This window comes from Lampetra fluviatilis, chromosome 27 (assembly GCF_964198595.1).
Source record: "Lampetra fluviatilis chromosome 27, kcLamFluv1.1, whole genome shotgun sequence".
Classification (NCBI taxonomy): Eukaryota; Metazoa; Chordata; class Hyperoartia; order Petromyzontiformes; family Petromyzontidae; genus Lampetra; species Lampetra fluviatilis.
Window position 1 is genome coordinate 5,804,203 of NC_136301.1, and position 27,047 is coordinate 5,831,249.

At 50.6% G+C, this 27,047-nt stretch overlaps 1 protein-coding gene across 1 annotated transcript; it reads left to right on the forward strand.

The window, feature by feature from the left end:
- The first annotated feature begins 10,100 nt into the window (after nt 1-10,100).
- LOC144942336 (C-Jun-amino-terminal kinase-interacting protein 1-like) lies at nt 10,101-26,591 on the forward strand. The gene is made up of 11 exons (XM_078869143.1): nt 10,101-10,303; nt 11,010-11,390; nt 11,993-12,074; nt 15,008-16,384; nt 17,373-17,442; nt 17,644-17,813; nt 19,651-19,760; nt 21,368-21,514; nt 22,219-22,289; nt 22,933-23,031; nt 25,982-26,591. Exons 1-11 carry the CDS (start codon nt 10,130-10,132, stop codon nt 26,052-26,054), a joined length of 2,754 nt encoding a protein of 917 aa, XP_078725269.1. The 5' UTR covers nt 10,101-10,129; the 3' UTR covers nt 26,055-26,591.
- Nucleotides 26,592-27,047: the final 456 nt, after the last annotated feature.

Below are 27,047 nucleotides of genomic sequence, written 5' to 3' on the forward strand. Positions count from 1 at the left end.
GTGGCTGGCTATTATTATAACATCGCACACAAGGACTCCTCCCAATTAAGCGTCGTGGGGGTTTTGACCGACGATACTGTTATTTGTGGCTGATACAAAAAAAAATCTCTCCCAGCCACATTGGCAGCTTGTCCCCTGGATTGCAGGGAATGGGATTGTAGGGAAGCCATTGAAGAGGCTCCACAATTGGTGAACGCCGGGCATTGATGTGGCTGTACGTCTCTGTGTGTGTGCGCGCCGATCACATCGTTGCCGGGGAACTGCGTCGTTTCATTGGACAATCATACTACCCATGAAATAAGCAGTCGTACACAAAAAACAACGGAAGCCCCGTTCACGTTTAGGATTAATGATGGACCAGATACACATTTCATTTCGCTTGGGACGAGGGCGGGATGCGCTATTGCGCATGCGCGCGGAGGGGAGGGATTAGGGTTGGGGAGGGATGGTGAGTTGGGATGGATGATGGAAGTAGTGGAGGGGTAAGCACGTGCCTTTATTATTAAACAGGGTTCGCCCACAGAATAATACATTTTGATGTATAATTTTATTTTACCGGGTAAGGCCCACTGAGCTGTATAGTTGCTCTTTTAATAGAGCGACCTGGCCACAATTGATGGCCTTAACGAGAAGTGTTTTTTGTGGACATCTATAGCAGTCACCTAACGCAGTCCTCGAAACGCACGTTGATTCGAAATGTGGAGGGGAAAACCGGACGACTCGGAGAAAAATCCACGCCACCGGGGAGAGAGACACGCGATTCTCCAAATATACAGCAGGCGTTGGGGTCAGGATCGAACCCAGGACCTCCTGCATATCAGGCGAGGTAGTTAAGATCTGTCAACCGTGATGATGATGAGAGAGAGAGACACGCAAACGCCAAATATACAGGGGTCAGGGTCGGGATCGAACATACGACCTCTTGCATACCAGGCGAGGGAGTGAACATCTATCCACCGTGATGATGATGATGATACAGAGAGAGACCTCGCAAACTCCAAATATACAGCAGGCGTCAGGGTCGGGATCGAACATACGACCTCCTGCATACTCGGCGTGGTATTTAAGATCTCCTAGCCCCACCGTATTTTCCGGATTATAAGACGCACTCCACCTACCATTTTTTTTGAGTGAGTGGTGTTGCATCCTGTAATCCGTTAGTTGTGCGTGACCAGATTTGTATAAGCTTAATGACACGGACAGCCATTTCGGCGTGCGTCGTTCTTTCCGCAGCATCTCATAGTCCAGAGAAGGTGGATAAATAGTCGTGTTAGTTGTTCGTCCGTTTCTCAGCCCGCTCGTCCTGGTGAGGGTCGTGGCGGCAGCAGCGTGTTGAGTAGTGGTGCTCCAGACCTCCCTTTCCCTGGCGACAGACTCCAGCACGACGACACTATACACTACACTATACACTACACACTACTACACTATACACTACACTATACACTACACACTACTACACTATACACTACACACTACTACACTATACACTACACTATACACTACACACTACTACACTATACACTACACTATACACTACACACTACTACACTACACTATTACACTATACACTACACTATACACTACACACTACTACACTATACACTACTACACTACACTATTACACTATACACTACACTATACACTACACTATACACTACTACACTATTACACTATACACTACACTACACACTACTACACTACACTATACATTACTACACTACACTATTACACTATTACACTATACACTACACTATACACTACTACACTACTACACTACACTATACACTACACTATACACTACTACACTAATACACTACACTATACACTACACTATACACTACACTATACACTACTACACTACACACTACTACACTATACACTACACTATACACTACTACACTATACACTACACTATACACTACACACTACTACACTATACACTACACTATACACTACACTATACACTACACTATACACTACTACACTACACACTACTACACTATACACTACACTATACACTACTAAACACTACACTATACACTACTACACTATACACTACTACACTACACTATTACACTACTACACTATACACTACTACACTATACACTACACTATACACTACTACACTATACACTACTACACTATACACTACACTATACACTACTACACTACACACTACTACACTATACACTACACTATACACTACACACTACTACACTATACACTACTACACTATACACTACTACACTACACTATTACACTATACACTACACTATACACTATACACTACTACACTACACACTACTACACTATACACTACACTATACACTACTACACTACACTATTACACTATACACTACACTATACACTACTAAACACTACACTATACACTACACTATACACTACACACTACTACACTATACACTACACTATACACTACTACACTACACTATTACACTATACACTACACTATACACTACTATACACTACACTATACACTACTACACTACTACACTACACTATACACTACTACACTACACTATTACACTATACACTACACTATACACTACTAAACACTACACTATACACTACAACACTACACACTACTACACTATACACTACACTATACACTACTACACTACACTATTACACTATACACTACACTATACACTACTAAACACTACACTATACACTACTACACTACACACTACTACACTATACACTACACTATACACTACTACACTACACTATTACACTATACACTACACTATACACTACTACACTACACTATTACACTATACACTACACTATACACTACTACACTACACTATTACACTATACACTACTAAACACTACACTATACACTACTACACTATACACTACTACACTATACACTACTACACTATACACTACAACACTATACACTACTACACTATACACTACTATACACTACGAGACTACTATACACTAGACACTACTATACTATACACTACTATACATTACTACACTATACACTACTACACTATACACTACTACACTATATACTATACACTGCACTATGCACTACTATACACTACTACACTACAACAGGATACACTACACTACTACACTACTATACACTACACTATACACTACTAGACTACTATACACTACTACACTATACACTACACTATACACTACTATACACTACACTATACACTACTATACACTACACTATAGACTACTATACACTACTAGACTACTATACACTACACTATACACTACACTATACACTACTATACACTACACTATAGACTACTATACACTACTAGACTACTATACACTACACTATACACTACACTATACACTACTATACACTACACTATAGACTACTATACACTACTAGACTACTATACACTACACTACTATATACAAGTCTGTAGCTCTTCCTGGGGAATTCCCAGGAGCTCGCAGGCGAGTCGAGCGATATAGCCCCCGGGGTCTTCGCCCAGTGGGACGTTGCTGCTGCTGCTGCTGCCCGGTAGAGTTCCAGGGGGAGTCTACGGGGGGAGGGGGCATCCTCACTGGGTGCCCGAGGCACCTCAACGGCTCCTCTCGGTCCGGAGAAGCAGCGGCTTCGACTCCGAGGCTCTCCCGGATCACCGAGCTCCTCACTCGAGGAGGTGGGGACGCGATCTTGAGTCTTAAGGTACCCTCGCCTGGTGCCCCGAGGCTTCTCTCGACTCTGGAGGATCGAGGGTTCCTCCCCCCCCCCCCGCCTGCATTTTTTGAGTTATTTTTATTTTGCCAATATTGATTTTTTTCAATTGGCCGCTTTCCTTCCATCCACGCGGGAGAATAAAGGTCAGACAATAGTCCACGCAAGATGGCTGACTGTGCTGCAAAGCCCGCTGGGTCACCTCGCAGCCCAAGAGGGGTTTGGGAATTTCAGTCATCGTGACGTGGATCACCAACCCTTGACTCCCACCAAATGTGTGCGTCACCAGGCACGCACGTGTGTGTTTGTGTGTACCTGGTGCGGTGCGGTGTAAACATCGCCACTGGGGAGACAAAGGCGGTCGGGCGTGGAGCTGGCCACCCCACCCCCTCGTGTGCCGTGCCGTCCTTCATAGATGCTCGCTAACAGCACTTGCCCCAACAGTCTGTTACAGGCTAAAAGGGTAACATTTGTCTTTGTACATTACTGTATATGACAACATCTTCCATGTGGAGTGAGTTCAACTGAGTCGCAGACGTACTCTTGGAGGCAACACATTTATTAACACCAACACACGCAGTAACTGCCCCTTAACAGGATAACAACATATGGTGGTGACCACCAGGCTAACCACACTAATTACAACGTAACTGCTACTAAGCTCGGGTCCAGGTCCACGTGTTGGAGACTCGGTAGAACGTAGAACATAGACGAAGGTTTCTTCAGAATGAACAACAACGCCGGTCCCTCTGGCGGACCCAGCTTATATTCTCTGCGGCGTGGCTGGCTCCGCCCTTGGCCACGCCCACCTTCCAGAATCCTCGGGCAGGATCTGGACCCGACCACGTGACCACCCCTAGCCCCCACTCGGGGTCCCTGTGTAGACTTAACCGGTCACGTGTCCCCTCGGGTCAACCAGAGTGCCATGGCCTTTACTAACCTTATTCCTACGGCCAGCACTCCCACACCCTGTCCTGTAGGGGCTGGCACTGCACGCCAAGCGTGGTGCCATCCGGCGCTATCCATCAGTGCTCACCAGGCCCCTCTAGGGTCGGTACTACACCCACACCGCTGTGGTGTCCGCGATGTCGCTACATCGCACGCCGTGCCTCTCTCGGGCCGGCACTACACAGTGACATCCCACGATGTCACTACACATGCAACTGGGAAGACTGAGAAATATGTCTCGGTTTGGCAACCCTGGATAGGTTGCCAGGTTGTCTTACAGAGGGCGAGATGCGAGAATGCTGTACGTTAATAAGGCGATGCAAAGATTTGAGCGTTTTTCGCTCATCAGCTGTCACATTCAATAATCATATTCGTGAAACAACATCGTAAAGTGTGCGGTAGAAGCCCTCTTAACGACATAATTGGTTCCATGAGACCGGTCGGTCAGTGATTTGGTCGTTAAGCGAGTATGGTAAATACACGTTAAAGGCTTAATTCGTTCCGATAGCATCGAAAGTTACAATTTTTCGCACGAAAACATCGTACTTTATCATATTTAAACAATGGATATTAACACATAAAGATACTAACAACATTATAAACACATACTATTAAAATAAACCTGGTGAATCAATGTATTAATGAACATGTACTGTACCTATAACAGCCCGTCGTTAACCGTGGAATGGTCGGTAAGCGAACACATTTGGCTCAACGGAGGCACTACAATACTATACACTACACTATACACTACTATACACTACACTACTATACACTACACTATACACTACCATACACTACACTACTATACACTACACTACTATACACTACACTATACACTACACTACTATACACTATACTACTATACCACACTATACACTACACTATACACTACACTACTATACACTACTATACACTAAACTACTATAAACTACACTATACACTACACTACTATACATTACACCACTATACACTACACTACTATACACTACACTATACACTACACTACTATACACTATACAGCTATACACTACACCACTATACACTACACTACTATACACTACACTATACACTACACATTGGGCTCTATGGATTCACAGGGGCGGTCGTTTAGACGGGTTCTACTGTACTAGCCATCGGTGTAGTGACATCACGCATTCCGCCCAAAAACAGTCACAGAAAACCGTGATTTCACAGTGACACAGTAAATCCACGGATTTCACAGTGACATATTTAATCATCTGGCTGGTGGTGCCAATGATGCCAGGTCAGAAGGTAATTTTTTTATTTCACAGCTTTCAAATCCGGTACAAGCCATCAAAGTTAAACATTCATTGCAACGTATTGACTCGTTTTACTGATGCTCACATTTGATAATCCGACTAGTTTGCATTCTGCTGGACATGTGTTAAAAAATTAACCCGTAATAAAAAGTTTTTCACTATAAGTCCTTTATATGCGTGGCATCGGTTTTATTTTATTATTCATTTCTGTTTTTCTTGAGTAAGAGTTTCATTTTTATCACATTGGTATTTTAAATTAAATATGAAAAAAAATGTTTCCTAAAAAGTGGAAAAATTTTTCCCGAAAATAAATTGTCACGCACAACGAGTCTGTGTGCAAAATGTCAGCTCGATTGGATCACGTGAAGTGGGTTAAAAAACGACCGAAAGATATGCACGGTCGTAAGCGCGCAAGCAAGCAAGCAAGTGAACTTAATATAAAGGATTAAAAATAAAGCTTTATAGCTAATCGGATTCCTCCAGGATAAATCAATATCCAAATTCTGACTCCTTTGCATTCCTGCAATGCCACCTGCAGCAAGTTGGAACTGAGCATTTACAAACTCATGAATACTCATTGTTTAAACTTTCATTTGGCCACGTTAGACTGTGCAGATAATAATAATGATAACGTGCTAATGGTCGTGGGTTGTTAACCCACGCGAGATAATAATGGTACTGTGCATGCGACTGCGATATCCGATGTGTCACAACATTGTGATGGGTCGCGTGATACGATGTGATACGTCGGCAACGTCTCCGATTGTGTGTGCCGAGTTTTGTTTGCTTGATTGTGCTTGTGCGCCACTGCCAATGCAGCAGCAGTAGCAGCAGCAGCACCAGCAGTAGCACCAGCAGTAGCAGCAGCAGTAGCAGTAGGAGCAGCAGCAGGAGCAGCAGCACCAGCAGTAGCAGCAGCAGTAGCAGCAGCAGTAGCAGCAGCAGCAGTAGCAGCATCATCACCAGCAGTAGCAGCAGCACCAGCAATAGCAGTAGCACCGGCAACATCAGCAGCAGTAGTAGCAGCATCAGTAGCAGCAGCAGGGAGCAGCAGCACCAGCAGTAGCAGCACCAGCAATAGCAGCAGCAGCAGTAGCAGCAGCAGTAGCAGCATCATCACCAGCAGCAGCACCAGCAATAGCAGTAGCAGCAGTAATAGCAGCAGCAGCAGTAGCAGCAGCAGTAGCAGCATCATCACCAGCAGCACCACCACCAATAGCAGTAGCAGCAGTAATAGCAGCAATAGCAGTAGCAGCAGTAATAGCAGCAGCACCACCACCAATAGCAGCATCAGCAGCAGTAGCAGCATCAATACCAGCAGCATCATCAACAGCAGTAATATGAGCAGCAGCAGCACCGGTAGCAGCAGCAGCAACAGCAGTAACAGCAGTAGCAGCAGCAGTACCAACACCAGCAGTAGCAGCAGCAGCAGCAGCAGCAGTAGCGCCAGCAGTTGCAACAGCAACACGAGCAGTGGCAGCAGTTGTAGCACCAATATCAGCACCAGCAGTAGCAGCACCAGCAGTAGCAGCAGCAGCACCAGCAGTAGCAGCAGCAGCACCAGCAACACGAGCAGCAGCAACACGAGCAGTGGCAGCAGTTGTAGCACCAACAGTAGCAGCACCAATATCAGCACCAGCAGCAGCAGCAGTAGCACCAGCACCAGCAACACGAGCAGTAGCAGCAGCAGCAGCAGCAGTAGCGTCAGCACCAGCAACACGAGCAGTAGCAGCAGCAGCAGCAGCAGTAGCGTCAGCACCAGCAACACGAGCAGTAGCAGCAGCAGCAGCAGCAGTAGCGTCAGCACCAGCAACACGAGCAGTAGCAGCAGCAGCAGCAGCAGTAGCGTCAGCACCAGCAACACGAGCAGTAGCAGCAGCAGTAGCACCAGCAACAGGAGCAGTAGCAGCAGCAGTAGCAGCAGCATCAGTAGCACCAGCACCAGCAACAGGAGCAGTAGCAGGAGTAGTAGCAGCAGCACCAGCAGTAGCGTCAGCACCAGCAACATGAGCAGTAGCAGCATCAGTAACAGCAGTAGCAGCAGCGTTGCTGCCGAGTATTGAGTTTACGTTTTTGACCGGCGTGCCTGCTGCTGCTGCCGCTGCTGCTGCTGTTGTTGGGTCTTCTCACGAAGAGAAGCAATGGTAGGAGGAGAAATTGAGACGCCATGAGGAGAAGCGAGCCACTGGTAAAATCAGCAGCAGCGCATCGATCGGGCACATTGGCTTCCCGCTTTATGGGGCATCGTTAATAATGCAGGGAGGAGGGGGTGTGGGGGTGGGAGTGGATGAGATGGCTTGGAAAGGTTTCAAACCCGATAATGGAAATTGGGTCCGGTTTTCCCGTTTGCATTTTGGTTGTACAACGTGCGGCCACGTGTGACATTGTCGACAAACGGTGAACGCGCGTATTAATAACGCGTCGCTGCGCGCCGTACATCGTAGTGCGATTGTCGAGATGTGAAGCGACTGAATGTGACCCCACTTGGCAAATAGTGAGGACGCGTGCACTTTGAGGTACGGAATGAAAATGACTCGTGGTCCAATTGCTTCGACAGCACGAGACCGCGTCGTCCTTCCCTCTCGCTCCTCCGACGAGCACGCTTGGCTAAGTTCAAGTTCAAGTCCATTTATTAGGTGTAGCCCTGTGAGCCATTCGGCTCTTGAATCGGGTGCAACCGCAACAATCAAAAAACATGAACAAAAAACATCTTAAAGTGAATATGTGACTAAGTGCAAACAGAAAATCCAAGAAAAGACAGCAAAATATTGCAGAAAAAAACACCGTACACCAACGCTGTGTGCAAAAATCCCAGTGGGATGCAAGTCAAACAACCAACAACAACCACAAGACAACTTAGATTAAGGCCATCAAGAAGTTCACCGTGCACACATACGGCACAACAACGAAGCTGCGCTGCTGGAATTACGCACTCGCCCACAAGGCCCTGGATGGTTGATGGGATGTGTAAAAGTAACAAAAAAATATTTGTGATTTTAGTTTTTGTTTCTTTTGCACGTGGAGGGACAGATTTGTGGAGGCGCGTGTCGTCTGCTGAATCATCTCGGGACTCATGTCTCCGCACTGATGCGGCGCATGATCATTGTGGTGCCGTGCGCGTTGAGGTGCCTCAGAAGGGAGTCGGGATTTTGTCGATGATCGCTCTGCAAGTGGGGGGGGGCACGCGGGTCAGAGAGAGGAGTTGAGGTGCGCGTGGGGCAACGGCGCAAAAACGTTTATTATGAACAGATTCAGACACTTCATGGGGGGGGGTGGGCGTCAGTCATCAGTCGGAGGCGGAGGAGGAGGAGACGAAAAGATACTTCAACCTGGACCTGAAGAGCGGAAATTGTCTCCGCTGTGTGGATGGCTGTATGGTGGAGAGGCGGGGGCAGGGGGGGGGCTGAATTACAGATATAGGGGCAAGGAAGGATCTTGAAGAGGAGGAGAGACCTCCGATTGAGGAGGTTGACTGGAGGTTTTAACAGGAGAAGGGGGTTGACTGGAGGTTTTAACAGGAGAAGGAGGTTGACTGGAGGTTTTAACAGGAGAAGACCACGCTTTCCCACCTGATGATGGACGGAGAGGAGAGAGAGATCACGCGAACTCCAAATATACAACGTGCACCGTCAAGGTCTGGGATCGAACCCACGACCTCCTGCATACCAGGCGAGGGAGATAACATCTCCCTTTCCACAGCATCGTGTCCTTGTGACAGTGACTTGCCCCAAGCGCGACTATTCACTACAGGCTCTTGCCAAGCATTCAAGAAGCATTTGTCACCAGCGGAATGTGTCTTGGATGAGACTCGAGGGCATTTTCCGATGCGATAAAGAGAGGTTTGCATGCGATCGCTCGTGGCTTGGTGTCACTTTAATCCCCATGTCTGTGTCTGCGGTGGAGCGGCGGGCGTAGCGGTTCGCGGGCCACGCTACGAACCCGGCGACCCGAGTTCCATTGCTGCCCGCAGCCGCCACCAACAGCGGCGACGATCATCTGAACCGCTTATGGGCCTCCCCTAGGTCGGCTTTGTCTCAAATGTAAAAGCTGGTTCGGTGCGCAGACCGCCATTAGGGAGACAAACGTGGCACGGCGTGGTGGCTGGCCATCCACCTCTTCGCGCGCCGTGCCGGCCTTCACTTGCCCCCCCCAAAAGTCTGTTGAGGCTACACGGGGTGAACTTCGTGTTTGCACTGCGTGCATGCGTGCCGCGAAATGTTTCGTGTTGAACGTCGCCGCTGCGTCTTGTGTGCTGTGTGCGCGCCGCAGACTGGCTCACGAACTCAGCCTGGATGAGTTTGAGGACGATGACCTTTCCGAGATCGCAAAGGACTGTGGGATGGGAACGCACTACCGTGGCAACTGCTATCACGCGGTAGGTCCACTTCGCGCTGACCCTGTTCCCTTCCCTCGGTCGCGTGCGCGCTCTGGGTGAGCGTAAATTATAGATGAAAGATGTTGTCAGAGTAAAGAAATGCAGTTCACGCCTTCAGAGAATGATTGTTAAGCAAACAACAACATTTTTTTCGCGAGTGCTTTAGGTTATTTCGAATGACCACCTGTTGAAATTAAACATTACAGACACGGTATAGAGGAAATGCAAGATGTTCTCTCGCGTATACCACCCATTCACAATTTTCACCGATGTCTGTAAATCTTGTGTCTGTGGAGGTTTCTTAGACAATACTGTGATCTTCCAATTATTCTTGTAAAAGACATTTTTTAAAAAATATCCGCTTGGGCAGAAGCATTTCAGGTTCGTTACCCATTTGGAATAAAAATATACCCCTGAGTATTTCCCCTCGATTCATCATCGATGTTCAGGGATAGGCAGCGTAATGGCTTGATAGAATTTTTGTCGTTAAGAACCCTCCGCCACCCAACAGACGAACAAATCGCCCGCCGACCGGTACAAGTGTTCACACGATAAGCCACTTCGTTGAGCTGTCGTTCGTGATGGCCACGTCGCTTCTGAAAAAGAGCCACAGAGCTCAAGTGGGAAGCATAATTTTTTTGTCGTTTATAGTTTTAGTTTTAAATCGTCTTTGTGTCCTGGGGGGGCCGGGGTGGGTGGTGCGCAGGCGGCGGACATCGTCACGGCGGGCGGCTCCATCCACGCCGAGATGCTGCAGCTGGACATGATCGACGACGTCGCGTCGGCCACCGTCACGTCGGGGACGGCGCCGGCAGACGACGACGGCGACGACGGCGGCGGCGGTGGAGACGGCCGAACGGCGTCGCCCCCGGCGCCCGCCGGAGGCTCCGGTAGAGACGCTCGACGGGACGCAGCGGCGGCGACGGCGCCGATGGCCGCGGCGGTGGCCAAGACGGCCAGGGCGGGCGAGCTGCCTTGGGGGCCGGGCGGCGAGGGAGCGCGGCCGCTCCCGGCGCGCACGCTCCGGCGGCCCACCTCGCTCGACCTTTTCCCGCGCCACGCCACCTCGCCGCCCCCCGTCACGCAGGTAGCGGACGCGTCAGCAAGCGGGAATAGCGGCGGTTGGCTACGTACGGCGCGAAAGAAGTTGAGCATGCGTGTGGTGGTAGTGTGGGGGGGGGGGGGTCGAGTTAGACGAGCGGTTTGTTGGCGATTTCCCCCCACCACCCCACCACCCCACCACCCCCGGCTGCTGTCACATTAGCGGTGGCTGCACGAGCGGCAGCGGGCGAACACGCGCCGCGTGCTTCGTCAGCGGCGTCGAAATGAGAAAGTGAATAAGGGGCGACGTTTCTGGTCGTTGGCGCTTCCGAGCAAAATGCGTCCGTGCGACGGAGTAGGGCCGTTGCCCGAAACGTCACCTATTTGTTTATTTTCCCATGAAAGGCCACAGCAGTGCTGTTGACGAGCTTGTTGAGTTTCACGTGCGGGAATGTGGAATTCCCACCACTGGCTCTGCGAGGGCTGTGGACAGGAGATGAGCGGCAGTGCCTCTACCGGACGCGAATCGTGCCTGAGGTTGCATTTTGTGATTTCAAATGTCTTTTACTGCAGCGACGAATAGCTAGTCAACGCTCATTGTAATGTGTCCCTGTGATTATTGTGATTGTTTTGCGATCTGGTTCTTAGGACTGCCTTAACAACAATCCCATTGTAAAGAAAGACAGCTGGCAGGAGCGGATCACAAGGGTGGGCACGCCTCCACGCACCGGTGAGCTCGCTCGTGGGGCGCGACAGTGGCAGGAAGTTGTGGGTTCGATCCCGACCCTGACGCCTGCTGCTGTATATTTGGAGTTTGCGTCTCTCTCATTATCATCATCACGGTGGCTAGGAGATGTTAACTACCTCGCCTGGTGTACAGGAGGTCGTGGGTTCGATCCCGACCCCTGACGCCTGCTGCTGTATATTTGGAGTTTGCGTCTCTCTCATTATCATCATCACGGTGGCTAGGAGTTGTTAACTACCTCGCCTGGTGTACAGGAGGGTGTGGGTTCGATCCCGACCCTGACGCCTGCTGCTGTATATTTGGAGTTTGCGTCTCTCTCATTATCATCATCACGGTGGCTAGGAGTTGTTAACTACCTCGCCTGGTGTACAGGAGGGTGTGGGTTCGATCCCGACCCTGACGCCTGCTGCTGTATATTTGGAGTTTGCGTCTCTCTCATTATCATCATCACGGTGGCTAGGAGTTGTTAACTACCTCGCCTGGTGTACAGGAGGTTGTGGGTTCGATCCCGACCCCTGACGCCTAATGTATATTTGGAGTTTGCGTCTCTCTCATCATCATCATCACGGTGGCTCGGAGATGTTAACTACCTCGCCTGGTGTACAGGAGGTTGTGGGTTCGATCCCGACCCCTGACGCCTAATGTATATTTGGAGTTTGCGTCTCTCTCATCATCATCATCACGGTGGCTCGGAGATGTTAACTACCTCGCCTGGTGTACAGGAGGTTGTGGGTTCGATCCCGACCCCTGACGCCTGCTGCTGTATATTTGGAGTTTGCGCGTCTCTCTCTCCCTGTCTCTCCCCGTGGTCGTGCGGATTTTTCTCCGGTCCCTCAGGTTTTCCCCGCAACATTTATAAACACGCGCCGAGAGTATTTGGCTCCTGTAAAATATCGGGCTGCTAACTTGTACACTTTTTGAGGATCACATCACACCTGTACCCCTGTCCTTTCACCGACTCCCTGTCTGTACCCGTATTGATTTCAAGATTCTCTTGCTGGTATTCAAGGCTTTAAATGGACTTGCTCCTCCTGACATCCATGACTTCCTTCAGCCACGAATATTCCATCAAGATCATCAAGATTCTCGGATTGTGCATTGCCCACCGTCACCACGGCCGAGGCTTCACACTTGGGGGGTGACGGTGCCTTGGCAATTGCGGCACCTGAACTCTGAAACTCGTTGCCCTTCAAGGTCAGGACTTCCGATAAACTGCAAATCTTCAAATCCAGACTGAAAACGTATCTGTTTAAAATGGTTTTCTCTCTTTCGTTATTTTCAAACGTCTTTTTCACTTCTCCTTTCCCAGGCTGTTGTTAAACTATTTTCTCCTTCCCATGCATAGTGCCACTGAGAACGCAATTATTATTATTATTATTACGTGATAAGCCACTTCGTTGAGCAGAAATGTAATATTACACGTGGTGACATTTAGCCAATAAAAAAATCACCCACGATTGATCTTCGTACTTTTGCGAGATTTGCCGCTCGCGCATCTTGAGTGCGCGAGTTGCTCTTAACCGTCGGATCGATGTGTTGCCAGATGCCTAGGGGGGTGAACAGAGCCTGTAGGGATGCACATCGGAGTGGCTCCCGGAGGTGGTTTGTCGTTTGCGTCATCTTACAGTTGCCTTCTCTTGACATGGTGCAGTGCTCCGGTGACCGAAGGAATTCCGAGTGGAATTATTCCAAAAGGAATTCTTCGAAGAGGAATTTTAAGACGAGTTTCAAGATGAATTATTCCGTGAAGATTTTTTTCAAGAGGAACTTTAAGAGGAATTCTAAGAGGAATTTTAAGAGGAATTCCATGAAGATTTATTTCCAGAGGAACTTGAAGAGGAATCTAAAGAGGAATTCCAAGAGGAATTCCAAGCGGACAAGCGGTATAACATTTGATTTAAACAGTGGTGGAAATGTGCCATCGTGCGACGGTGTGGCCATGCCCGGCACTTCCCACAACATCACACGCGTATTGGGCCCCAAAGCGTAGAGCAAAGCCTCCGCCTCTTCATCCGCTCCATGTCCCCTGGCCCTCTCCCTTCTCTGCATGTGCTGTGAAGAAGGGACATCCCCCGCTCCTGCCCTCCGCTCCCCGCCACCCATAAACGTCACCTACTGCATATATACACACTCTTCCTTTTTAAGTCCACGGTGTCTGTCGCCGAATCCGTCGAGGTTTTTTTTCTCTCTCACTTGACGGGTTCCCACGCTGCGGCAGGAGCTCCGAGCGTTTCCGCACGGCGAGCGATTGCTCATCTCAGCGTGGATGGAGCCGACCGCCGTGCCGTCGTTCGCCGCCTGCGTGTGCCACCCACCCGCCCAACCGCCCCCCCCCCCCCCCCCCCGTAGCTCTTTTTTTATCAGAAGCGAGCTGGCCACCGCGAAATGACAGCCCGACGAAGTGGCTTATCACCGCGTGGACATTTTATATCGGCAGGCGAATTACTCTAAACGCGAGTTTCAAACGGACTCGGAAAGACTCACTTAGACCACAGAGACGTGGTGGGGGGGGGGGGGCACTAAAACGCCGAATCGGCGGTGTGTGTCTGTGTGCGTGTGTGCGTGTGTGGAGCGGTAGTGTCGCAGTTAGCGCTACACTGCTCTATGAACCCGTCGACCTGAGTTCGATTCCCGCTCACGGCCAACACCAGTGACGATTATCTGAACCGGTCCTGGGCCTCCCCTAGGTCGACTCAGCCTCAAATGAGCTACCTGTTGCGGTGTGTAAACATCGCCACTGGGGAGACAAAGGCGGTCGGGCGTGGTGCTGGCCACCCACCCACTCGTGTGCCGTTCCGGCCTTCATAGGTGCTCGCTAACAGCACTTGCCCCTACAGTCTGCTACAGGCTATACGGGAAAACTTTGACTTTGTTTTGTGTGTGCGTGTGTGCGTGCTCTCGTGCATTGCCATCCGCAGGGCCGCAGACCCCCCCGCGCGACGAGGTGGAGATCCCCCTGACGCCGCTCAAGAGCGACGGCGCCCCGACGGCTCCGGCGGGCGCGGCGCTCGGCTACTCGAAATCTTCCTCCTCCTCGTCCTCCTCATCCTCCTCATCCTCCTCCTCATTGTCCTCCTCCTCGTCCTCCTCGTCGTCGTCGGCGCAGGCGACGGCGCCGCCGCCGTCGTCGTCGTTCTCCGCGATGACGGCGGCGACGATGGCGACGATGGCGGCGATGATGGCGAGCACCATCGAGGAGGGCGAGGAGAGCGCCGAGCAGGAGTCGGACGACGTCTCCGAGCTGCCCGGCGGGCGATGCGACGGCCGCGGCTCCCCGGGCCCCCAGCGGATGTCCGTCAGCTCGGACCACGACGTGCGGCCGGGCGATGAGGCCTCGGCGCAGCAGCAGCAGCAGCAGCAGCCGGGGCATCCCACGTCGTCGGCGAGCGAAGCGGCCGCGGAAATGAGCGCGGTGACGACGGCGGCGGCGGCGGCGGTGGCGAGGAGGAGCCGCCTGCGCCTGCTGTCCGACCTGGAGGTGACGCGCTGCTCCCTGCCGATGAGGGCGAGCCTGTCGAGCGACGTCGGGGCCTCCGATTCGGGCACCGCGGGAGCGAGCGTCGGCCACGCGAAAAAACGCGGCGGCGGCAGCGTTGACGGCGAAGACGGCGACGATGCCGGCTACGGCGGCTACGGCGGCTGCGGCGGCTACGGCGGCTACGGCGGCTACGACGACGGCGCCGACGATGACGACGACGTTCTGTTCTTCCCGCCGTCGGCCGTGCAGCGCGTGTCGATCGACAGCGAGGGCCCGCGCTCGTACCACGCCGTCAAGTACACCCTGGTCGTGGACGAGGGAACGCAGCTCGAGCTCGTCGGCGGGGAGTTCCGACGCAGCGAGTCGTGCCCCAGCGACGAGGACGACGACGACGAGGTGGGGGGCGGCGACGACGAGGACCGCGCGGCCTGCGGGAAGGATGACGATCGGAGCATCGGGTCGCTGACCCTCTACGACAACCTGAGGTCGCCCTTCGAGCCGGACTCGGCCTTCGACCCCGACTCGATGTTCGACCCCGACTCGGCCTTCGACCCGGTCGACCTGGACACGACCTTCGACAACGAAGCGGAGCCCACCTTCGGTCGCCACCTCGACCTCGACCCCGACCTGGAGCTCGAGCTGGACCTCGACCCCGAGGGGCCGCCCTTCGACCCGGCCGTGGGCGAGGAGTACGAGGAGGTGACGCGCGACTCCCTCTGCCTGTCGAGCCACGCCACTCCGGAGCCCGTCGGGGAGGTGGTGACCTTCACGCGCAAGTTCCTCAACGTGTTTCTGAGCGGCACGGCGCGCTCTTGCAGTGAGTCGCTTGCCTTTTTTTGTTCATCCTTCCGACGGCGTATAGCGGTTAAGAAATGAACATGTAGTAAATTAAAAATAAATGTATTGTTTATATTGTGATGAAAAAACACAAGATGGTTCCTGGGTAGAGGGAACAGAAAAAACGCTGGGGGGGGGGGGGGAGGGGGTGCAGGGGAGAGGACTTTGGGTGCCTTGGAATAATCCGATCGTGGGGGGGTGTCACGGTTCGATGCCCTGACCTGTGGGAGTCTTCATAATGCGGCGGTGGGGTGGAGAGAAAGGGAGTGGGGAGGAGGATGGGTATTTTTACGTATATTCCATTCATTTAAAACAAAGCCGCATTGAGAGTTGAGCGGCTGCTATTTTTTGCGGCGTTCAAAGATGGACAGAATCGGAATCGGAGTCTTTATTTATCCTGGAGAAATCCGACCAGCTGTGAAGCTTTTTTTCACACATGTCCAGTCGGGGGGCACGGGGTCAGAAGGTCACAACGACAATGCACTATGGGATTTATCTTTGAACACGCAGAATTATAATTATTGGACGATCTCACGTTCATCACGACTACACACGTGGGGTGCAAATGATACGAACTGACCGTAGCAATCATTTGAAATTGGACATCATGGCGTAGCTCATGGATGGAAAGTTCAAAGACAAGCTACAGTCGTGCGAGTGTGGCCATGCGACCCAAGCTATGGGCCGCACAGTAAAGCCACTGTGGCCTTGGGCTCCTTCGGTGGAGGAGAACGAACAGAAAAACGACACCAACTCTCGATCTCCCGAAGCCTTCTGTTCGTGGCCAGCAAACCTCGGCATTTGGCATGCAGCTCCTGAACATGTTGCCACACACGCAAGTTTAGAACGCTGTCTCGACTCCGATAGAACCTGCGTAATTCATAGTTTGACGTGCACCGGACTTCAAACCGTTGTGTTTCAGCGGCAAATGTGTTTCTGATATCGGCGTTTTGTATTTTTTTTCTCAGGGTCATTTGGATTCTTCTCGTGTACCATCGATGGTATTTGGAGAGAACAAACCCACAGAGCCGTGCACAAGTGAGCATGCTCGATACGTCTTCTTACTGAAATACCGACATTGCGTGGAACTCGCCCAACCCCATCGGCGCCGAGCCGGAGGTTGCAATTCCACCAACCCCGACGGAATTGGAGGTCACAACCGTCGTTGAAGTCCATTTCATTGATCCCCCGGAGTGAACGACTGCGTTTAAGAGTCCTCGTGCGCGCGCTCTGTGGCAGGTTCCAGCCCAGGCACGTGGACGAGCTGGAGCTGGATTCGGACGACCCCGTGTTTGTCGAGGTGCGATCGGCCGACGGCTGGCTGACGGGGTACAACATGCGCACGGGCGAACGCGGCATCTTCCCCTCGCTCTACACGCAGAGGGTTCACAAGGAGCCGGAGCTACTGCGTAAGACCTTCCCAGCGGCCATTTTGTTTTTATAGACTCAACACTGCCCATTGACTCAACACTGCCCGTAGACTCAACACTGCCCATAGACTCAACACTGCCCATACACTCAACACTGCCCCTAGACTCAACACTGCCCAGAGACTCAACACTGCCCATTGACTGAGCACTGCCCATAGACTCAACACTGCCCATAGACTCAATGCTGCCCCTAGACTCAACACTGCCCAAAGACTCAACAATGTCCATAGACCCACACTGCCCATAGACTCAACACTGCCCCTAGACTCAACACTGCCCATAGACTCAACACTGCCCATAGACTCAACACTGCCCAGAGACTCAACACTGCCCATTGACTGAGCACTGCCCATAGACTCAACACTGCCCATAGACTCAACACTGTCTACAGACTCAACACTGCCCATAGACTCAACACTGCCCATAGACTCAGCACTGCCCCTAGACTCAACACTGCCCAAAGACTCAACAATGTCCATAGACGCAACACTGCCCATAGACTCAACACTGCCCCTAGACTCAACACTGCCCATAGACTCAACACTGCCCATAGACTCAACACTGCCCATAGACTCAACACTGCCCATAGACTCAACACTGCCCAAAGACTCAACAATGTCCATAGACCCACACTGCCTATAGACTCAACACTACCCATAGACTCAACACTGCCCATAGACTCAACACTGCCCATAGACCCACACTGCCCATAGACTCAACACTACCCATAGACTCAACACTACCCATCGACTCAACACTGCCCATAGACTCAACACTGCCCATAGACTCAACACTGCCCATAGACTCAACACTGCCCATAGACTCAACACTGCCCATAGATTCAACACTGCCCATAGACTCAACACTGCCCAAAGACTCAACAATGTCCATAGACCCACACTGCCCATAGACTCAACACTGCCCATAGACTCAACACTGCCCATAGACTCAACACTGCCCATAGACTCAACACTGCCCATAGACTCAACACTGCCCAAAGACTCAACAATGTCCGTAGACCCACACTGCCCATAGACTCAACACTGCCCATAGACTTCAACAATGTCCGTAGACCCACACTGCCCATAGACTCAACACTGCCCATAGACTCAACACTGCCCATAGACTCAACACTGCCCATAGACTCAACACTGCCCATAGACTCAACACTGCCCATAGACTCAACACTGCCCCTGTACATGAAGTATTCTCCCTCCTTCACCTCCTTCCTTTCCTCTCTTAAAGCCTCACCTCTTCTCCGACGCCCATTCCCTTCCTCTTCCCTCGCCCTCTCCACTCCACTCCGTCCCTCTCCTGCCCTTTCGTGATCCCCAAGTTCCCCTCTAGGACTGTCACCCGTTTCCCCGGCCCTTGAAGCATGCCACCTGCCATCCAAATTGTTTTAACGATGCAACCGGGTTTTTTTTTAATATTGTTAAGCGCCTTGAGTAAAGGCGCTCCTTAAAAATGAGATAAGGGGATTTATTTTTTTGTTTCTTTGGGGATATTAGCGACACTGCCGCAGTGGTTGTTATGCTGTGGCTTGCGCTATAGTGTGTGTGTGTAATTGAGTCGTGTGTATATGTGTGTGTAATTGAGCCGTGTGTGTGTGTGTAATTGAGCTGTGTGTAATTGAGCCCTGTGTGTGTGTATTTGAGCTGTGTGTGTGTGTGATTGAGTCGTGTGTATGTGCGCAATTGAGCCATGTGTGTGTGTGTAATTGAACCGTGTGTGTAATTGAGCTGTGTGTGTGTGTGTAATTGAGCCGTGTGTGTATGTGTGTGTGATTGAGCCGTGTTTGTGTGTGGCCTCCCAGCTCATAAGAAGCGGAGGGATTGGTTTGAGATCTTTGACCTCCAATTCCTGGGCTCGGTGGAGGTTCCTCATCACCAGGGCAACGACGTCCTCTATGCAGCCATGCAGAAGGTGACTGTTCGTCATCGTTGGTTTCTCCCTTATCGTCATCGGCATTATCGATGTGTTTCTCACACTCTCATGTAAACCTGATCTCAAAACGAATTGATTTGCATATTTGCTTGTAGATGTAGCGGTTGTAGTCGCCATGGATACACGCCCACGCCGTCTGCTTTACGGTGAACGTTGAAGATCACGTGACATCATTTGTACCAGAGGTCGCAAACGGGTTTTGATTCCTTACCCGTACCCGTACCCGGCCGCACCAGGGTCGCAAACGGGTACCTGTACCCGTACCCGGCCGGGTACGGGTACCCGTTCCCTACCCGTACCCGTACCCTACCCGAAATGAGTGACAAACGGTTACTCACCGGTGACTCACGGCCTACCCGTACCCGTACCGGGTCGCAAACGGGTACCCGTACCCGGCCAGGTACGGGTAGCCGGGTATCGGGTAGGGTACGGGTATCGGGTACCCGGTTGCGACCTCTGATTCGTACCGAATAGGCCAGGGTGGGCTGGCATCCTGCTAACGAATTTGCCAAATTCAAAGAATACCCGTGCAAGGTTACTCAATGGGGATTACACACAGCATCATGGGTCCCTGCTGGCAGAATGATTCCCACTTGCAGGCCAGCTGTCGAGTCACATTTGTTGCCGCACAGGGGCAGCTGCCACGGGGGATGCCCACTGGATTGTCGGAGACGAGATGCGATGTCGGGCGCCTTGGATTGCCGAAGCATTGGAGTGTCAATAAAATCACGAGAATATTATTGTCATTATGTAGACTGTAGAGCGCTATTTTTTTGCTACCTTTCATCATCAAGGGAGATTGTCAACAGCATTCGTGTCTATGGTGTCTGCTGCCTTACTCCAATTCTCGCCACGGTGGTGAGATGTTAACTCCCTCGCCCAATGTGCAGGAGGACGTGGGTTCAATCCCGACCCTGATGCCTGTTGCTGTGTATATATATCCCTGTGGTCGGGTGGATTTTCCTCCGGGTCCTCCGGTTTTTCCATCCACATTTATCATCGACACGCGCTCAGAGTACTCGCCTGCTCTACATTTCCACGTGACAATCCACTTCGTCGAGCTATCATTTGTGATAGCCAGGTCCCGTCTGAAAACGAGCTGCTATTCAGCTCAGTGGGCCTTACCCGGTAAAATAAAAATAGTTTGTAACAAAACTCCCATCGATTTAAAGCTTTCGTGACTGCAGGGATTCATCTTCTTGGTTCTTTCGGTAAAGTCACGTAGAATGTAAATAATAAAAATAAAACATGATTAAATAATTCTCACGACGTTTCGGCCACAACGCAAGCAGCCGTCCTCAGGTGGAGAACAGGTCTGTCGGGAAGACAGAGTCTGAATGACAGACCTGTTCTCCACCTTTGGGACGGCTGCTTGCGTTGTGGCCGAAACGTCGTGAGAATTATTTAATGAAGTTTTATTTTTATTATTTTATTATTTACATTCTACGTGACTTTACCGAAAGAACCAAGAAGAAGAAAAAACTCCCATTATTAACATTCCAAAAACCCACCCTATGGCATGCCGGTTGCTACCAACGTCGTATCTTGTGGCCTCCCGTTTTGGACCTCTCTCTGACGACCGCCAGGTGGCTTCCAGCCGTCGCGCGGTCGCCGGACTCAAGCCGACGTTGCCGTGCTCGTTGGAGGTGGGCGCGCGAGGGCTCCGCCTCACGGTGACCGGCACCCGGCACGCACCGGCCCCGCAGCGCAACGGCTTCCACAAACACAAGCCGGTAAAAGGGGCGCCCAGCGGTCCTTCACCTCGACGCGGCGCGCAGCGTGGCCAAGTAGCGGCTCGATTTCATCGCTCAAGGCGAACCGCAGGGAGGCTGTCTCGGTGCGGTGATCATCGTCATCGAACACAGACGGTCGCCGCCACGGTGGCTAGGAGATGTTAACTACCTCGACCGGTATACAGGAGGTCGTGGGTTCGATCCCAACCCTGACACCTGCTGCTGTAAATTTGGAGTTTGCGTCTCTCTCTCTCTCTCCGTGGTGAGATGTTAACTATCTCGCCGGGTATGCAGGAGGTCGTGGGTTCGATCCAGACCCTGACGCCTGCTGCTGTATATTTGCAGTTTGCGTGTCTCTCTCTCTTTCGGTGGTCGCATGGATTTTTATCTGGGTCCTCCGGTTTTTCCCTCCACATTTAGAATCGACGTGCGTTGAGAGCATAACGAATAAATACCGGTCGCGAAAGCCTGCGACGCGTTAAATAGGCCGCGTTCGCTCATTCGTTCGCCGCATGACGACTTCATTCGCCGGCCGTGTTGGGGTGGAGGAGGGGTGCACGACACGACATTTTATACTCGCGCGGCGATCCGACCCCAAACAAGGAAATCGAGTACGAAACGCAACCGTCGCCAGCGCCGCCGCCGCCGTTGTTGTTGTTTTGCTTGCACGCGATAGACTCGCGCGGCGTGCGTGTCCCTTGCAGATCAAGAACTTCAGCCACTTTTTCCAGCTGAAGAATATTTCCTTCTGTGGTTTCCACCCCAAAAACCCATGGTAAGCAGGTGTACGTGTGCACATGCATAGCCCTAAACAATTACAGGACAATATCTAGATTGTGATAGAGGGCTTTCACATGGTCTTCGAGATCTCAACGGCCAACACCGGTGATGATTATTTGAACCGGTGCTGGGCATCCCCTAAGTCGGCTCAGCCTCAAATGAATGCCAATATGTAAACATGGCCACTGGGGAGACAAAGGCGACCGGGCGTTATGCTGGCCACCCACCCACCTCGTGTGCTGTGCCAGCCCTCATAGGTGCTACTCTCTAACAGCACTTGCCCCAACAGTCTGTAAAGGCTATCAGGGAGGGGGGGGGGAATTTTTTTATCTTTTGTGTCGCCACTGCTGCTTGTCAGTTTCCAGGGAAACCGCGTAGGGGGGGGGAAATCCTTTCGTGTGTCAGGGGCCAAAACGTGGAGTGGTTGGCGTTAGTTTTTCGTTGCGAAGCTGAATGCGGAATATTGGCACGAGACGATTGCGTAGTGCCACACATTTCAAGGATTGTTAAAGGGAATGCTCCCGGCTGACACGTGATTGATGAAATTAATCACGCGGTCGTATTTGGATTGATCGCTGGGAAAAATGCGCGCAAAGGAATTGAACGTACCACATGCTTTGTGTGCGTTTCTTGCGCAGCTACTTTGGGTTCATCTGCAAGCACCCAACGGACGGCAGGTTTGCGTGCCACGTGCTCCTCTCCACTCAGTCCACCAAGCCCATCGCAGACTGCTTCGGGTAAGAGACATACACACTGCACTCTGCGTCGCAGGCCTCTCATCGGGGTTCGGTGAGTTGTAAAGGGGCGAGACGTCGAGAGGCAAAGGATGGGTCTCGTTTGCGAGGGCGACCTGGGGCAGTCGTCGGCTACGTGCGGCCTAGGCGGAGGTGGCTTCGAACGTGGTCGCCTGGAATCCAGCAGCGCTATATTGCACTATATACTACACTACTATACATTACACTATACACTACTACACTATACACTACACTACTTTACACTACTACACTATACACTACTATACAGTACACTATACACTACTACACACTACAATATACACTACTATACACTACTACACTACACTATACGCTACTATACACAGACTCCAGCTCTTCCTGGAGAATTCCCAGGCATTCCCAGGCCAGCCGAGCGACATCGTCCCTGCCAGCGTGTCCTGGGGCCGGCCCCGGGGTCTTCGCCATCGATGTGAATGGTCTCAATGTTATGTTTGATAAGGAAAAGAAAATGAGATTTATTAAATTGCAGTAAATAAAAGCCGTTCAGTATTGTGTTGTTACGTTAATAGTAAATTCAATGTATCAAGCGCCCTTAAACCGTGTGCTTGTTTACAAACGTTGAAGACGCTTGTATTTATCATGGGACCATTTTGCCCATATCAAAGTATGAAAAATAATAGGTTCATATAGGCCAATCGGTTTCAAAGACAATGCGTATATTACCAGAGTTTGGTTGCATGTTCACTACAAGTACTCTGTGTGGTTAATGCAAACGTGATTCCTTGCAAATAGTATCTATTTGGTGTCTGAACGTCTTAACACCTGTTTTACTGCCAGAAATGGTAAAACGTATTCTTATTTTTTCATACTTTGATCATTGGCAAACAGGTTCCATATAGCTGCTCACCCGATGATATCAATGCTCTGACACGTGCATTGTCTTTGGGCTGTTCACCTTTTGGCGTTGATGTCTGTTCTGACACTGGTGGGTGAGCCAACGCCATAACGAACAAGGCTGTATTCTCTGATGTAGGCCACTTTCACAGACAATGCATATACTATCAGAGTGTGTATGTGTACCACCAGCACGTGTGGTTAATGCGGACTTGATTCCTTGCGAAAGGATATCTATTTGGTGTCCGAACATCTGAGACTAGGCTCTAAGGAAAGCTGTCTCGGGTGTGGACCAATCAACTTCAAGGACAGTGCATATCATTGCCAGAGTTGTGTTTTTTGTTTGCATTATGACTGCAGGTATTGTGGTCTATGCAAACATGACTCCTTGTAAAAAAGGTATCAGTTTTGTTGCCAGATAGAAGGGTAAAAAAACAATTATCATATTTTTTACTGGCAAATGAGGTTCCAATGGTGTAAACCTCCCGTTTTATTGCGAGAAGGAGTAAAACCCGATTCTTATTTTTCATCCGCTTGTATTTCCATGCAGTCCTTCAGTGTAAATCACTCTAAACGTCTCTCTGTAATATTGTCAAGAACTCCCAGAGGAACAGCTGCCACGTGCTGTTAAATGTCAACGTGTCGTCGTGTCTCTTTGCTCAGACGAGCCTTGTGAATGTTAATGCCCCTTGACGACACGAGGCGGTGCTATTTTGTTAAGGCGGCAGCCCATGCCTCAACATTTTAACTCGGAAAAAATGTACCCGTAAAAACAAAGTTTTTCACTATAAATCCTTTATATGCGTGGCATCGGTTTTATTTTATTATTCATTTCTGTTTTTCTTGAGTAAGAGTTTCATTTTTATCACATTGGTATTTTAAATTAAATATGAAACAAAAAAATTCCTAAAAAGTGGAAAATTTTGGAATTTTTTTTTCACGAAAATAAATTGTCACGCACAACGAGTCTGTGTGCAAAATGTCAGCTCGATTGAATCACGGGAAGTGGGTTAAAAACGACCGAAAGATTTGCACGGTCGTAAGCGCGCAAGCAAGCAAGCAAGTGAACTTAATATAAAGGATTTAAAAATACTCACGGCGCCTATTTCTGCGTAGTATTCTAACATATTCTTGGTTCTTTCGGTAAAGTCACGTAGAAGGGAAATAATTAACTAATAATAATTTCACATAATAAAATCATTATCACGACGTTTTGGCCACAACGCAAGCAGCCGTCCTCAGGTGAAGACCAAGTCTGTCGGGGAGACAGCGTCTGAATGAAACACCACCAAGCTTGGAGCGTATATTTAATCTGGGTTGGAAGGGGGGAAGGGCGCCTTGACAAAATAATTTGCATATCAAGAGGAATTTTATTATTTTATTATTTCCCTTCTACGTGACTTAACCGAAAGAACCAAGAAGATGTATCCCTACAGTCACGAAAGCTTTAAATCGAGTATTCTAACAGTTTAATGTTTTCTCTCTTCGTAAAAAAAAAACGTTCCAACGGTGGAATTGTTAATTGCGCGCGTCGTAAGCGAGAGAACGGGGCTGATCGGTGGTGGCTTTGCTGCACGTGGCTGTCTGTGATCCGGCACTGTGGATGGCGGCAGCAGCAGCGAGGTGGTGGGGGGGTTGGTGGATCACCGCTGCACACAGATGTTGTGAAACTCCCTTTCCCGCGGGCGTCGAGAACGAGCCCACACCCTGGCTCGCTAGGGGAGGGGGGATTTAAAAAAAAAACGTGCGACTCCACTTGTTCCACGGGTACGGTATCGAGCGTTGCTCCCTCGCACGCGTGGGTTTTCCACCCGCGCAGATTACACCTTCTAATTATACGGAGGGCACCAGGGCTTTGGGGAGGCATTCAGAGCCGGCCTACCCTGTAGCGCCCCCCCCCCGCTCGTCTGTGGCTCCTCCTGGCATCTCTGAGTTGTCCGCTCTCTACGCGAGCGAGCGTTGTGCGGCGGTGGCGGCGCACAGTGTTGCACGTTGAAATTGTTCATCACTTGTATCGCCAAAGACTTAATTGTGTGCTTGTCTTTGCTTTGTGTTGCAGGAAAGCTTTTCAGCAGTTTTACCACGACTGCATGGATTACAACTGCCCGGTTGAAGATATTTTTCTGGAATGAAGTTACGTAACGGTGTACTACCTGTGTGCAGTGCACTTATATCACCAGTGCACGAGTTTTCTCCTAAGTAAGCCCAATTCGTGTATGCATTCATGTATTCATACGTGTGTAATTTAAGTTATTTATGCGAGGTATGTACGGCAATCGTGGCGCGTGTTTACCAGTCACAGCGGCAAAGAAGGTGTCATTGTGCATCGACAGATTATTTTATTTCACAATCAGGGAATATCGAGGACCTCGCTATACTAGCGTGCGGATGTCTGCACACACCACCACATGTGCAGCCATATCAGAATACCTTTTTGGTGAATTTGATATTTTTACAGTGGGACATTTCACACCAAATCTGTACACGCCTGTGTGGAACTCCTCAGCTTGGTGAGGTGACCAATGACCTTTGACTCTTCACAAGGCAGGATTTGAGGAGCGATTTGCAGTGTACGAACACGTGGTACTGGCATGCAAGGGGAGGTGGAATTCAATCATATTAGAGGGGACCGCCCGGTGGAAGTGGGTGGGGCGAGTGGGTGGGGTGAAGGGGGGGGAGTGGGTGAGGCAAGGGGGTAAGTGGGTGGGGCAAGGGGGTAAGTGGGTGGGGCAAAGGGGAAAGTGGGTGGGGCAAGGGGAGGAAGTGGGTTGGGCAAAGGGTGGAAGTGGGTGGGGCAAGGGGGTAAGTGGGTGGGGCAAAGGGGAAAGTGGGTGGAGCAAGGGGAGGAAGTGGGTGGGGCAAAGGGAGGAAGTGGGTGGGGCAAGGGGAGGAAGTGGATGGGGCAAATGGGGGGGGGGGAGTCGATATGGCAAGGCTTCCGGGAAGTGAGTGGGGAAAGGGGAGGAAGTGGGTGGGGCAAAGGGAGGAAGTGGGTAGGGCAAAGGGAGGAAGTGGGTGGGGCAAAGGGAGGAAGTGGGTAGGGCAAGGGGAGGAAGTGGGTGGGGCAAAGGGAGGAAGTGGGTGGGGCAAAGGGAGGAAGTGGGTGGGGCAAAGGGAGGAAGTGG

Excerpts from the sequence above, each read along its gene's own strand:
- LOC144942336 (XM_078869143.1), top strand. The coding sequence starts at position 10,130 with ATGCGTGCCGCGAAATGTTTCGTGTTGAACGTCGCCGCTGCGTCTTGT. Across the intron at positions 16,385-17,372 it reads CGGCACGGCGCGCTCTTGCA|GGTCATTTGGATTCTTCTCG; the intron begins GTGAGTCGCTTG and ends TTTTTTTCTCAG. Across the intron at positions 22,290-22,932 it reads TTCCACCCCAAAAACCCATG|CTACTTTGGGTTCATCTGCA; the intron begins GTAAGCAGGTGT and ends TTTCTTGCGCAG.